Consider the following 14,063-nt stretch of genomic DNA (forward strand, 5'->3'; position numbering starts at 1 on the left):
AGACTGTAAGGTGCGTGAGAAGTGCCCAACAACACAGTCACATCTATGGCAAGCGCTACAGGAAGTGTGGGGTGAAATGTCACCTGAGTATCTGGACAAACTGACAGCTAGAATAACAAGGATCTGCAAAGCTGTCATTGCAAATCTAAACTACTGACCTGACCAGACAAGCAGAAAACAGATCTGTATTGTTGAGCCCAGAATTAGCTCAATAATTCTGTATTAGGTCAGAATATAGTTATCATGATTAGCTTTATATGAACACTATGAAGTCTATACAGTATGTCGTCTTTTAGATTAAGTGAAGTAAACGTGTGTGCATTTGTGTTTGTGTGCCAGGAAAATTCCCTCTGACCTGCAGTCTCTCATTAACGGATTAATCTGTCTAATCTCACCTCAAACACACACACACACACACACACACTCTAAACACTGTCTCAGGTGGAGTATATGAATGGCCGTGATTTAAATCCTTTGGCTGTTTGGTGTATCTGAAGTGTTGTATTTGTGTTCTTTGAGTGAATGTGAATCAAACTCTTTTAATTATTAATGAGGCTGTGTGTGACTTTTGAGATGGTAATCAACACACATAGCAGTGTTAGGAGGGACTAACTAAAACTTGACTGCATTTTCCAATTGCATGACAATAGCTCAGCTGTTTTCAATAGTGTAGCTGTTCCAGTGAATAGCTCCGTGTGTGTGTGTGTGTGTGTGTGTGTTGTTATTTCAGTAATAGAGTCTCTGTACTGATGACCGATTCACACAGGTTTATTAACAGAAGCAGAAAATTAAGTGTGTGTGTGTTTGTGAACAGCAGGACTTCTCAGTTTTTCATGAAGTGATGCTTGTTCTTAATTGTGTTTGTGTGTGTGTGTGTAAGAGACTCTGAAACTTGTTAAGTGTGTGAAAGTTCTGCACCCAACCGTCATGCAAATTAGCACAAACTGACACATGACCACATGCATTTGATAGCATTTTTCTCAGTTTGCTGTTGCAGAATCTGAGTGAAAACCCCAGACCAATTAGAATGCTAAAATTAGATAATACATCCAAAACTTTAATTCTGTTATCATTTGCTCGCCCTCATGTTGTTATAAACTTGTATGAATTTCTTTCTTTCTTTTAACACAAAATGAGATGCCTAACATCTCCTTTTGACCCCCCCCCGTTACCAGTGTCATGAATTAACCGGAAATAATGTAGTCACACGTTTTATGAACATAATTCATATATATATAAAAAATAAAAGCATAATAATTTAAATATTTATAAATGTAAAATGTAGGGCCTATCATAAATATATGGATTAGGGCTGTCACGATTATGAAATTTGACTGAAGAATAATTGTCAAACAAATAACTGTGATTATGACGATTAATTGTCATTTAAATTGTCTTGTATCTTAAGGTGCATGTGTGCTTCATACACCTTAAGAAGTCATTTTTACATGTTTATCTTTAAAAATATCAATCAAATAATAAAATTAAAAACTTTTGAATGACATGATTTTTTTAATATAAAAATATTTCAAAATACTTAAAATATGTCTCATATATATTATAAAAAATATGATATAAAATATTTATTGTATTATGCAATGTTAAGCTATTTCTGTCTTAATTTCTTCATAAAAAAATTATATAAATCTATTTATGCAAAAAATATTATATAAATTATATGCTGTTATATTAAGATATTTCTGTCCTAATTTCTTCAGTTTTTCTTGCTCTTTGATTAAACCCACAAGTCCTTATTTCTCATGAAGCAAAACCTTTGAGATTACGTTTCGTTATTTTATCACTCCACAGAAATAAAATGTGCATCACTGCGTATCATTAACACTGCGTGAATAAACCCCCCATGACCAGTTATATTTGCCATTACACGATCGTTTAAAGTGAAGCCGGAGTGCTTTGCATTGACTCAATTTATACTTGTTCATTTATATTTCTGCGGGAGTTTGGCGTGAGCCTCTGCTGATGGTGAGCACATCTGAAACGCTTCACACGCTCTTCTAGACAGGAGCTGATCTGGTTGAAGTCTGTGGTGCTGCTCAGTGACACTCGTTCAACTGAATGACACACACGTTGCATGTATATATTCCCTTAATCGGGGGAATCCCCTTATTTGGGCATTAAAATATGATTGGAATTTGAAGAGCGCAATAATTGCGTTTATCTCAAATAATCACGGTTAGACGATTTTTTTATTACCACAACAAGCCTAATACGGATTGAAGTTCAGTTTGAAATAAATTGCATTATTGTGGCAGATGAATAAATTAATTAGACAATGCAAAAAGTGCCTTAAGGAGTCAATATATTGTTTGTTTTATTCTCAGATCATTGAACAAGCCTACAGTTGACAGCAATCTGTTTTGCATTGAGTTTGTCAATGTGTCCAGTTCTCATAGTACGCGTTCTTGCGTTCTGTCTGTGCTTTTATTTGTGTGACGCATAACAATAATCAGAATACAGTTGAAGTCAGAAGTTGACATAAACCTTAACCAAATACATTTAAACTCAGTTTTTCACAATTCCTGACATTTAATCGTAGAAAACATTCCCTGTCTTAGGTCAGTTAGGATCACTAATTTATTTTAAGAATGTGAAATGTCAGAATAATAGTAGAGAGAATTATTTATTTCAGCTTTTATTTCTTTCATCACATTCCCAGTGGGTCAGAAGTTTACATACACTTTGTTAGTATTTGGTAGCATTGCCTTTAAATTGTTTAACTTGGGTCAAACGTTTTAGGTAGCCTTCCACAAGCTTCTCACAATAAGTTGCTGGAATTTTGGCCCATTCCTCCAGACAGAACTGGTGTAACTGAGTCAGGTTTGTAGGCCTCCTTGCACGCACACGCTTTTTCAGTTCTGCACACAAATTTTCTATCAGATTGAGGTCAGATGCTCTGTGATATTTGTGACAGGGCCACTCCAATATCTTGACTTTGTGGTCCTTAAGCCATTTTGCCACAACTTGGGAGGTATACTTGGGGTCATTGTCCATTTGGAAGACCCATTTTCGACCGAGCTTTAACTTCCTGCCTGATGTCTTGAGATGTTGCTTCAATATATCCACATAATTTTCCTTCCTCATGATGCCATCTATTTGTGAAGTGCACCAGTCCCTCCTGCAGCAAAGCACCCCCACAACATGATGCTGCCACCCACATGCTTCACGGTTGGGATGGTGTTCTTCAGCTTGCAAGCCTCACCCTTTTTCCTCCAAACATAACGATGGTCATTATGGCCAAACAATTCAATTTTTGTTTCATTAGACCAGAGGACATTTCTCAGAAAGTAAGATCTTTGTCCCCATGTGCACTTGCAAACTGTAGTCTGGCTTTTTTATGGTGGTTTTGGAGCAGTGGCTTCTTCCTTGCTGAGCAGCCTTTCAGGTTATGTCGATATAGGACTCGTTTTACTGTGGATATAGATACTTGTCTACCGGTTTCCTCTAGCATCTACACAAGGTCCTTTGTTGTTGTTGTGGGATTGATTTGCACTTTTCGCACCAAACTACGTTCATCTCTAGGAGACAGAATGCGTCTCCTTCTGAGCGGTATGATGGCTGTGTGGTCCCATGGTGTTTATACTTGCGTACTATTGTTTGTACAGATGAACGTGGTACCTTCAGGCATTTGGAAATTGCTCCCAAGGATGAACCAGACTTGTGGAAGTCCAATGTTTTCTTTCTGAGATCTTGACTGATTTCTTTTGATTTTCCCATGATGTCAAGCAAAGAGGCACTGAGTTTGAAGGTAGGCCTTAAAATACATCCGCAGGGACACCTCCAATTCAGTACACCTCCTATCTGAATCTAACTAGCTATTTGCCTAAATGCTTGACATCATTTTCTGGAATTTTCCAAGCTGCTTAAAGGCACAGTTAACTTCGTGTATGAGAACTTCTGACCCACTGGAATTGTGATATAGTCAATTAAAAGTGAAACAATCTGTCTGTAAACAATTGTTGGAAAATTGACTCGTGTCATGCACAAAGTAGATGTCCTAAACAACTTGCCAAAACTATAGTTTGCTAATATGAAATCTGTGGAGTGGTTAAAAAATTAGTTTTAATGACTTCAACCTAAGTGTATGCAAACTTCTGACTTCAACTGTAATGTAACTGTTAAATGTTCCTGTTATGATGTGATTCAAGGAATTACTCTTTATTTTTTAGTTATTCAAAATTTCTGTTTTGTTGTTACTTATGTTACAAATATGATTTTTGTTTGATCATAATGATTGTGCTCACTTTTATTTGATTGTGCAGTCCACGCAGAGATGCGTGAGTGTTTTGAGCGCTCCCTCGTATGTCTTCACCCTTAACTGGCACTGGGAAGTCTGTGAATAATTTTTCGTGTTTCACTAAAACACCAAAACGAACCAATTCACAACAATTAATTAAACCACCCAGCGCTACAGAGTACGTTTTAGGAGAGTGTGCTCGGCTTGTGCGGATCTGTGCACGCTCAATAAACACTGTGCGACTGCTCGCGCTGCACAACAGCGTGGCAGCTCTGCTCAGTTGTACGAATCATGATGCGTGGTATCGGGACATTTTATCGAGAGCGAGTACATGAGCAAAGTATCTAACCTGATAGCAATCCTTTCACAAATGCATCATTCTTTTTGCGTGGTGCTTCATCTGTTCATTCCAAACTCCTGAACCCTTCCAGTGAATGAAGCTGGTGGTTACTGCAAAGAGAGCGCTTCAGTGGAGATGATGCGCTGTGAAATGTGGCTGTACGTGATAGCGACACCCATTGTTCAGAATATGAATTTAATATAATTTCTCAATAATGGGTCAAATTCTGTTCTATTTCCAAAAGCTCTCGCGGGCTGCATCAGAGCAGGTGGCGGGCCGCATATGGCCCTTGGGCTGTAGTTTGGACACCCCTGCCCTACGCTATTGTCATAATGCTTTCGGCATACTATGTAGTCGGGAAGTATGCATATTCAGACGCAGCCACATACTGGGCCTCTTAGATTTGAATGGGAATTGTTGTAGTTAAAGGGATCCCTTTGTTTTCAGTTGTAGTGTTTAACAAGAGCTCTTTCACTCTCTCTCTCTCTCTCTCTCTCACACACACACACACACACACACACACACACACACACAGAAACACAACTGTATACCTCTGTTAAATAGTGGTTGGTCATTATGTGCTCATTACTGTATTATGTGCACTTCTATTTCCTGTCACTGTCAGTGCAGTGTATTTTTGTCCCATTTTTTTATAATCGTATAATTTGTAATTCTATAGTTATAGAACTCAATCTCTCTACATTTTTATTTCCTTGCTAATGTTGAACACAGCCTGCCAACAGCATATTTCTTATGACAAATACAGAGTTTTTCCCTGGCAGGGGTTTAGATTTGAAAATGTTTGCATTATTTATTATTTTACATTTTTGTGCATTTTAGCGTTAAATGGGCACCCATGTAAACGAGCCATTTAAAGGGACCGTTTAGCTGGTGATCACAACAAAACCGTTAGATGGAGATTGACCGATGGTCGTTTTTTACCGATGTTTTAACCGATATTAAAACTTTTGGAAGTATTATTGGTTCTTGAATATTTTCAGTTTCATACTGTATGTAGTTACTTATAGTTTCACTATGTATTATGTCTTGAATGATAAATCTGAAAGTCCTGTTGTTGTTATGGGATGCACAGCCGTAGCGATTGTTCGTTTTTGAAATCCATCTCTTCTGTTGTCCCGGTAACCGGGTTACGGGTGGACACCGTGGTAACAGGAGGTCTTGTTTGTTTGATTGTGAAGAAATCGGTTTGTGCTATTGCCTAAATAAAAGGTCTTTAATTAGCTGCTGTCAACAAAAGCAAGTTGGCAAGGGTCACCCCATTGTGTGTGTTTGTGTAGCAGGTGGTTATTCATGCGTGTAACTGTTCCTCTGTGTCCAGTGAGGCGTTATCACAGAAAGCATGTTACCATGAGCAGGGAGAGGGAGAAAGAGCGTGCTCAGAGGAAACAGACTAATTAAAGGACTTCCTGTAGAGTGCGCACAAACGCACTGTACAGTTATTTTCAAGGTGTCAGTCAGAAAAGCAAGCTGTATTCATCGGTTACTCTCATGAACACAAAATAAACTTTGAACTATTGAATGCTTATTATTATCCTGCTATATTTGTTCCTTATATAGACTGAAACAGTGTGTGTGTGTGTGTGTGTGTGTGTGTCTTTGTGAAACTTCCTCTGAGCATTTTGTGCAGGAAGTGGCATGTCACACCCGAATTATGACATCACTTCAACAAACACACCACCCTGTAATCGTTAAACCAAAATGAACAGTTGTCTCCATGGAAACCAAGCAGGCAGTAATATCAACAGCTCTAACTATCACACACACACTTGAAAGAATTCTTAGTAACTTCATTAAGTGTCTGTTTTTGGTGTAGGGGTGTGTGAAGGTGGACCTGTACATGGATTCAAATGGATTTTGGTGATTTTAGTTGAAGTTTAGTTGACTATGTCCTCAGACAAAAACATCCTCGGATGTTGCCAATATTTTTAATTCGCTTGTCACTGGAGGGAAGATAAATCCGTTGCAGTTAACCACACTGTAAAATCCCGTTGTCTTTACAAAAAATAAAACGGGCAGCTGTGGTTGCCAGAATAATTATGTAAATGTAAATGACTTTACAGAACAACCTGTACGTTTTACAGTTTAAATTTATTGTAATTTACATGACCACACTGGCACTGTAAAAAAATTGATATTAACCTTATGAAACTGTAAAAATCTGCTTTTTACTTTATAATGAATTGTTAATCACCATAGTAATTACTAAAGAGCACATGATGACATGAAGTTCATCAATAATGACTCTTCCAGGAGCAATGACTAATAAACATGTAGAGACAGTGCTCAGTGTCACTCACACAAACACTAAACACCATCAGGGTAACACATGTGACATTAAAATAATGCAGTAAACACTAAACTACATTAAATATAACACAGAACACCCCAATGTACATAACTGATATTAAAAATAAGAAACAACTATTCCCATCAAATATAATGAAATATGATGGGTCACGCAGGGAATTGTGGGAATGCCCAATTATTGTTTTTACTGTAATTTTAGCAATAATTTACTGTAAAAAGTACATGTACTCTCTTGTTAAACATAATAAATTTTTTACCATTAATTATACAATTAAATCATACGTTTTACATCTAAAAATGTTATTTTTACAACGTTTTATTGTAAAAACTACCGTATTTTCTTTTACAATATATTATAATTTTTTACTGTATATTTTACAGTTAATACTCGTTAATCAAATAACGTTTTTTTTTTTTGATAGCATTTTTACAGTCATTTACTGTTAAAATTACAGACATTTTTCACAGTGCAGCATAGTGGAAAAACAAAAGTGAACCGACACGTTATTTTTGCAAATATATTTGTCAGATTGTGACTTATTTTACATTAAATATGTGAACGATTGGAATATGATTTCCTTGGATTTTATATTATTTGTAGAAGGTGCTTTTTTTTTTTTTTTTTTTTTCACCAATTGACCCTTCTCTAAGCCCCGCCTTAAGCGCTTCTGACCAATCCTGTCTTAGCAACTGTTGCCCTGCCGCCATTACTCTGACATGCGTTTGCTAAATTCCAATGACAGCCTATGGAAGAAATGTGTGTTTGTGTACTTTTAAGCGGGACTTTATCAAAAAAAATCAAAAAAATTTAAAACACGTTGTTGCTGGGTCATTTGTAAAAGTGATACAAGTTACCATGAGAGGATACACTTCCTGTTGGCATGGGCATTTTCCAGGTCAACAATGCCAAGATTCATCAGGCTCAAATTGTGAAAGAGTGGTTCAGGGAGTGTGAGGAATCATTTTCACACATGAATTGGCCACCACAGAGTCCTGACCTTAACCCCATTGAAAGTCTTTGGGATGTGCTGGAGAAGACTTTACGGAGTGGTTCGACTCTCCCGTCATCAATACCGCCTTTAGCTTTGATTATGGCACGAATTTGTCGTGGCATTGTTTCAAACTTTTGCAACGTCACAGCATTATTTCTGTACAGAGTTGCTGTGAGGTTAAGGTCAGGACTCTGTGGTGGCCAATTCATGTGTGAAAATGATTCCTCACGCTCCCTGAACCACTCTTTCACAATTTGAGCCTGATGAATCTTGGCATTGTCGTCCTGGAATATTCCCGTGCCGTCATGGACGAAAAAATCCATTGATGGGATAACCTGGTCATTCAGTACATTCAGGTCGTCAGATGACTTCATTTTATTGCTGCATAACATTGCTGAGCCAAGACCTGACCAATTGAAGCAACCCCAGATCATAACCATTATTTAAATCCAAACGGCTACTTTTGTTTGGGCCAGGCAGTGTATATGCAAAGTTTTTCTTTCCTCTTTCTTTCTTTTTATTTTCTCCCCAATTTGGAATGGACAATTCCCAATGCGCTCTTAAGTCCTCGTGGTGGCATAGTGAATCGCCTCAATCCGGGCGGCGGAGGAAGAATCTCAGCTGCCTCCTCGTCTGAGACCGTCAATCTGCGCATCTTATCACGTGGCTTGTTGAGCGCGTTACCGCGGAGACATGTGGAGGCTTCGTGTTATTCTCCGCGGCATCCACGTACAACTCGCCATGCGCCCCACCGAGTGCGAACCACATTATAGCGACCACAAGGAGGTAAACCCATGTGACTCTACCCTCCCTAGCAACTGGGTCAATTTGGTTGCTTAGAAGACCTGGCTGGAGTCACTCAGCACGCCCTGGATTCGAACTCACAACTCCAGGCATGGTAGTCAGCGTCAATACTCGCTCAGCTACCCAGGCTCCCCTTCTACCAGCCTGAGTAAGCAAATAAACAAACAAACGGGAACTGTTGATTTTGTAGTCTTGTGTAATGGTGATTTAAACAGTATTGATTATAACAGCGAGTTAAAAACGATATTGTGATTTAATTTGTAATGCATAATTCTTGTTGCATCAATCAGGAATGATGCCATTTTTAAGACATAATGAAAGTAAGTATTGGGTCAGTAATTAACTCTGAGTTTGAAGAAATAAAGGAGCTCTTAAATACGATTAAAATGATGGTCAAATAGAATTAGTAGTTTTTGTGTTAATGAACGCCTGCTGTGAAGGATCATTACAGGTCAGTGATAAGGGAAAAAGTTCATCGGTATAAACGTTATAGCAGCTGTCAGGATTGGACGATTTATGTATTTTATTTTGCATTAAAAGCCAACTTGCCAACGTGTGCAGCTTTTAATTATGCTAATCGCCACACAATATGGTCTGGTGTTAAATTCCATCAGCAATATATTTAATCAATTATTAACGCCCACACTTTGTGTTGTGAGGACCACATTTTTCTGCGGCTATAGAGCAGAACTGGTGCTAAGATGGCGCCTACTTCCGGGGAAGTCGCTGGGACACTGCGCCAGATGAGCATCGCAATAGAGATGAATGGGAATGCTAACTGATAGCGCTCTCCTTGGGTAATGTATTAAATAACCATATTGTAATGTCTAGTTTTGGATAATCCTGTCAGTGAATTAAATACTTCCTCTTATATAATTTCCTCTTTATTTGGAACTTGGCAATAATGAAAGTAGAAATAAAGAAATAAACACTCAACTCGGTTTAAATCCATTTCATCATAATGATAAATTTCACATTATGCCACATTTTAGTCCGATATGTTATTGACCAATATTATTATAACTTTCCTCAAGAAACTTTAAAGTAATGCAACAAAGAAAATAATGCATCAGTAAAAAAAAATCCAACAAACACTTCTTGCATGAAATATCCAAAATTACACTTCTTACAGAGAATAAACATTAAATAAATATAAACAACAGCATCAACAAAGAAGACAGAATTAACGCAGAGCACATCTTTCATCATATTCTTTTGCGTGCTTCATTTTGAGAGGTTAAAAAGTTGCTTGTATTATGAGTGGTTATCGTCCTGCGACAGTTTGCAGATTACATTTTCTGCTTTTTGTTGGCTTTTGTGAACCTACACAGCTGTCGCTCCTGTTTTAATAACAAGCTCCTCTTCATATTCTTGACCTGTTTGGGGGTCGTCCCGTTCTGTGGAGATGCTCAGGGTTCCTCCTGGGTCAATAATGATCCCGCTCTGTGCTCTCCTGTACATATCGGGAAGTCTGCTGGGTGTGCTGTTAATTTTATCTCATTATTACATCTGATTATATCTCATTAAATCAAAGCAGATATTTTATTCGGACACTGACATCTGTGTGTACAGAATTTTTCTTTGTATGTTATTAGTAGCACACAGTTTCAAACATTCACATAAATGCATATTGCACATATACTCTAGGACGTCCTGTTTGGTATTGCATTCTACACTTGCCGTTCAGATTGAAACTGAAATTGCTGAAAGTTCAATTCTTTTCTACAAATAAAGGCATCTATCATACAATTTACAACAACGGTATTTTCAGCACATTTGAACGCGCGCGCACACACACACACACACACACTCTGTTTCCTTCGTGATTACATTGTCAGTACCATATTTCAGTCTGTGGACAGACGTGTGTGTGTTTTGCTGTATATGATCTTTATATAGAGTGTGAGGGTGTGTCTGGGTAGTTGACAGAGAATCAGCCATATCTATAAATTAATGTGTCAAACACGCACACACATGTTTACTGAGCTTCCCACGATCATGGAAAACCTGGAATTAAAACAGTGATTTCCAGATATTTTTATTTTTTTCGAGGGCAGGAAGAGAGAGAGAGAGAGAGAGAGACATTATAAAGAAATACAGTAGCAGGAACAATGATGTACACAGTCGCCGGTTTGGAGACCTTTTGACCTTTTAACTGGTTCCAGACCTTCACCCTGAGGTTCTGACATTTGATTGGCTCCTGGTAGCAATGGGAGGAGCCAGACAGTGTCTTTCATGAGTTCATCTTTGCTGGTTTAGTTTGTGGGGTCAAAGGGTCACGTGTTATCACATTCCGAGCTTTTGTGGCCTTGTAATGCTCAGGTTCACGTTTTCTCACATAAGGTGTTGTTTTGTCCCCATAGAAATGTCTGTTTATTTGCAGGTGTCAGTAGAGGAAGTGATGTTGTAATATTGGTTTGCTGATGTCTGCTGCCCTCATGTGGCAGTAAATATATTTTGTAACGTACTGTGTGAAACCACATTAACTTGACAGATTATTAACAGACAGTTTTTGTTTATTGCAGATGACTTTCTTTTTTTTCTAGAGTTAAATGAAAATGTATTTATTTTTCCAGATTTTTCTTTAATTGATGTCTCAGTCTGTACATATAATAATACCTTAAATTTAGATGTAGAATAACAGAAGGCCCTCCCTGTCCTTTTTTCTTTTCCCCTTTTACTTTTCCATCCTCCCCCATATATATTTTCATTATCTTTTTCATTTCCTTTTCCCCTTTCCATTTTCCTTTAATTTCCCTTTTCTTTTTCCTTTTTTATTCTCCTTTTTATTTTATTTTCCCTTTCCCCTTTCCTTATTTCTTTTCCTTTCCCTTTTCTTTCTTATTTCCTTTTCCCTTTCCCTTTCCATTCTCATTAACTCCTTCCATTTCCCCTTTCCCCCCCCTCTCTCTCTCTCTCTCTCTCTCTCTCCTCTCTCTCTCCACTCCCTCTCTCTCTCTCCACTCTCTCTCCTCTCTTTCTCTCCACTCTCTCCTCTCTCTCCTCTCTCTCTCTCTCTCTCTCTCTCTCCCTCTCCACTCTCTCTCCTCTCTCTCTCCAATCTCTCTCCTCTCTCTCTCTCTCTCTCTCACTCTCCTCTCTCTCCCCTCTCCCCCTCTCCTCTCTCTCTCCACTCTCTCCCCCTCTCTCTCTCTCTCTCTCTCTCTCTCTCTCCACTCTCTCCTCTCTCTCTCCACTCTCTCCTCTCTCTCTCCACTCTCTCCTCTCTTTCTCTCCACTCTCTCTCTCTCTCTCTCTCTCTCTCCCTCTCCTCTCTCTCTCTCCTCTCTCTCCTCTCTCCTCTCTCTCGCTCTCTCTCTCCACTCTCTCTCCTCTCTCTCTCTCTCTCTCTCTCTCTCTCTCTCTCTCTCCTCTCTCTCTCTCTCCCTCTCCTCTCTCTCTCCACTCTCTCTCTCTCCACTCTCTCTCCTCTCTCCTCTCTCTCTCCACTCTCTCTCCTCCCTCCTCTCTCTCTCCTCTCTCTCTCCACTCACTCTCCTCTCTCTCTCTCTCTCTCTCCCTCCCCCCTCTCTCTCTCTCTCTCTCCACTCTTTCTCCTCTCTCCTCTCTCTCTCTCTATGGGCCTTCACTGTTTTTGGTGTCTTGATTTCTGTCTCCCTCTTATGTTTTCATTGTTTTCATCTTTCCTACTTCCTGCACAGACTCTCAAACGGCTGATTCCTGATGAGGTAGGTTTACATGCGTGTGTCCTGTGTGTTTTAACACTCTTAACCTTGTCTTGTCACCCCCATGTAATGCCACTGACTTCCCTGTGTGTGACATCACCAACATAGTCCTTAATGACCTTTAAACTTTCACATGCTTTGTCTCCTGTGCTCACCGTCACCTCACTATACTGATAAACTCTAGAGACCTGAACGACTGACCTCAGATCAGTGTGACTGTCTGTCTTGATCAGCAGAAACTGATTTGACATCAGTGTTCAGTGGTTTTTAAACACATTCCTCTCGGCTCTGTCATCAAACTTACACAGCGAGAGGAAAAGTGTGAAGTTTGTAGTACTTTAAACTGAGATGCACTGTGTGTGTGTGTGTGTGTGTGTGTGTGTGTTTATGTCCAACCGCATATTTGAAGTAGGGCTTGGGAAATACATCGCGTTATTAGCAATTAATAGTTTTTGTTTAATGCGTTAAATAATTGACAAAATGCAATATCTGTTTTTTTTACTCCCTGAAATTTCACGCGATGGGAGAAAGGTGTTTCGAATTATTCCTGGCAGGCTACTCATATAGTTAGGATTAGGTTGGGGTTAGGGCATCTGCTGCCTGCCAGGAACAAACCCAGGCACCTTTGTACAATGGGCGAAACTTCACTAATGTTTTCCCCTACTTTATGTAGCTAAAATAGGCATATTTTCAGGAGGTGCAAGCTCGACTCAACTGCACATCCAACTGCACTGATTGTGTGGAGCAGTCACGCTTATTCAGTATGCGCAATGCATGTCCCGGGCATAATAAACACAGGAGCGGATTTACTGTATGGAGAATGGAGACTTCACCCGCAAGAGGTGAACCAGGTGTGCGAGATATACGGGCAAACTGCCATATCTCTTCGCATCACCCGAAAATGCTCAGTCACTGTTTTCTGAACCAGTGTCAAAAGCGAAACCGCGATAGAGACTGAGAAGTACCTTGCCGATCAGCAAGCTGCAGACAGGTATACTTGTAGAGACTAAGCAGCAGCCAGAGAAAATAATAGTTTTGAGTTTTTAAACTTTAGCAAATTAAACTTCAGCATTCAATTTCTGGACTAACCAAGTTCTTTGAGACAAAGTATAAAGTAAGTATATTTATGATGATATTTTTTTAATGTTTGTTGTAATGAATCATGGATCATGATTAATCAAGATTAATTGTAGAAAACTGTGCGATTCACAGCCCTAATTTAAAGATGTTTTGAATGAGTTTAAGGTTGAAAGTTTTCTATTTTTAAAGCTGGGTTTAATAACAATTACACAATCAGTGACTTTGTGTACTTTGAATATTGCTAGAGAGTTTTCAACTTCAGATTATGTGACGAGCCTACACATAAATGTATGAAGACAAAGCGTGTGTAATAAGAGCATAAATAGCCTTAATATAAAAAGCAACACTCAAGAGTTTAGCTCTATTAAAGTTTTGTAATCTGTTTGGTCTGACTAGACTGATATTTGAAACCCAATATCAGGGCTTATTATTATTATATTTTTAATTCTAAGCAGTCATTTGGGTCAATTATTTTACACTTTTATTGGTCTTGATCTATTAATTTATTTTAAAAAAATGCTAATATTTATGATAAATTAATGTTATTTATGATAAATAAAATCATTTTTACTTTGAAA

General features: G+C 38.6%; 1 protein-coding gene across 2 annotated transcripts in view; it reads left to right on the forward strand.

Annotated features, from left to right (window-relative positions):
- The window catches only part of LOC127418067 (protein diaphanous homolog 1-like), a 154,872-nt gene that overhangs the window by 20,367 nt on the left and 120,442 nt on the right, over positions 1-14,063 (forward strand). The window contains exon 2 of one of the 2 annotated variants that reach the window (XM_051658429.1): positions 12,382-12,408. The exons of the other annotated variant lie outside the window; for it this stretch is intronic. Coding sequence (XP_051514389.1) covers positions 12,382-12,408 — 27 coding nt within the window. The remainder of the gene's footprint in view (positions 1-12,381; positions 12,409-14,063) is intronic. 2 annotated transcript variants of the gene reach the window in all.

The sequence above is a fragment of the Myxocyprinus asiaticus genome, chromosome 27 (genome assembly GCF_019703515.2).
Source record: "Myxocyprinus asiaticus isolate MX2 ecotype Aquarium Trade chromosome 27, UBuf_Myxa_2, whole genome shotgun sequence".
Classification (NCBI taxonomy): domain Eukaryota; kingdom Metazoa; phylum Chordata; class Actinopteri; order Cypriniformes; family Catostomidae; genus Myxocyprinus; species Myxocyprinus asiaticus.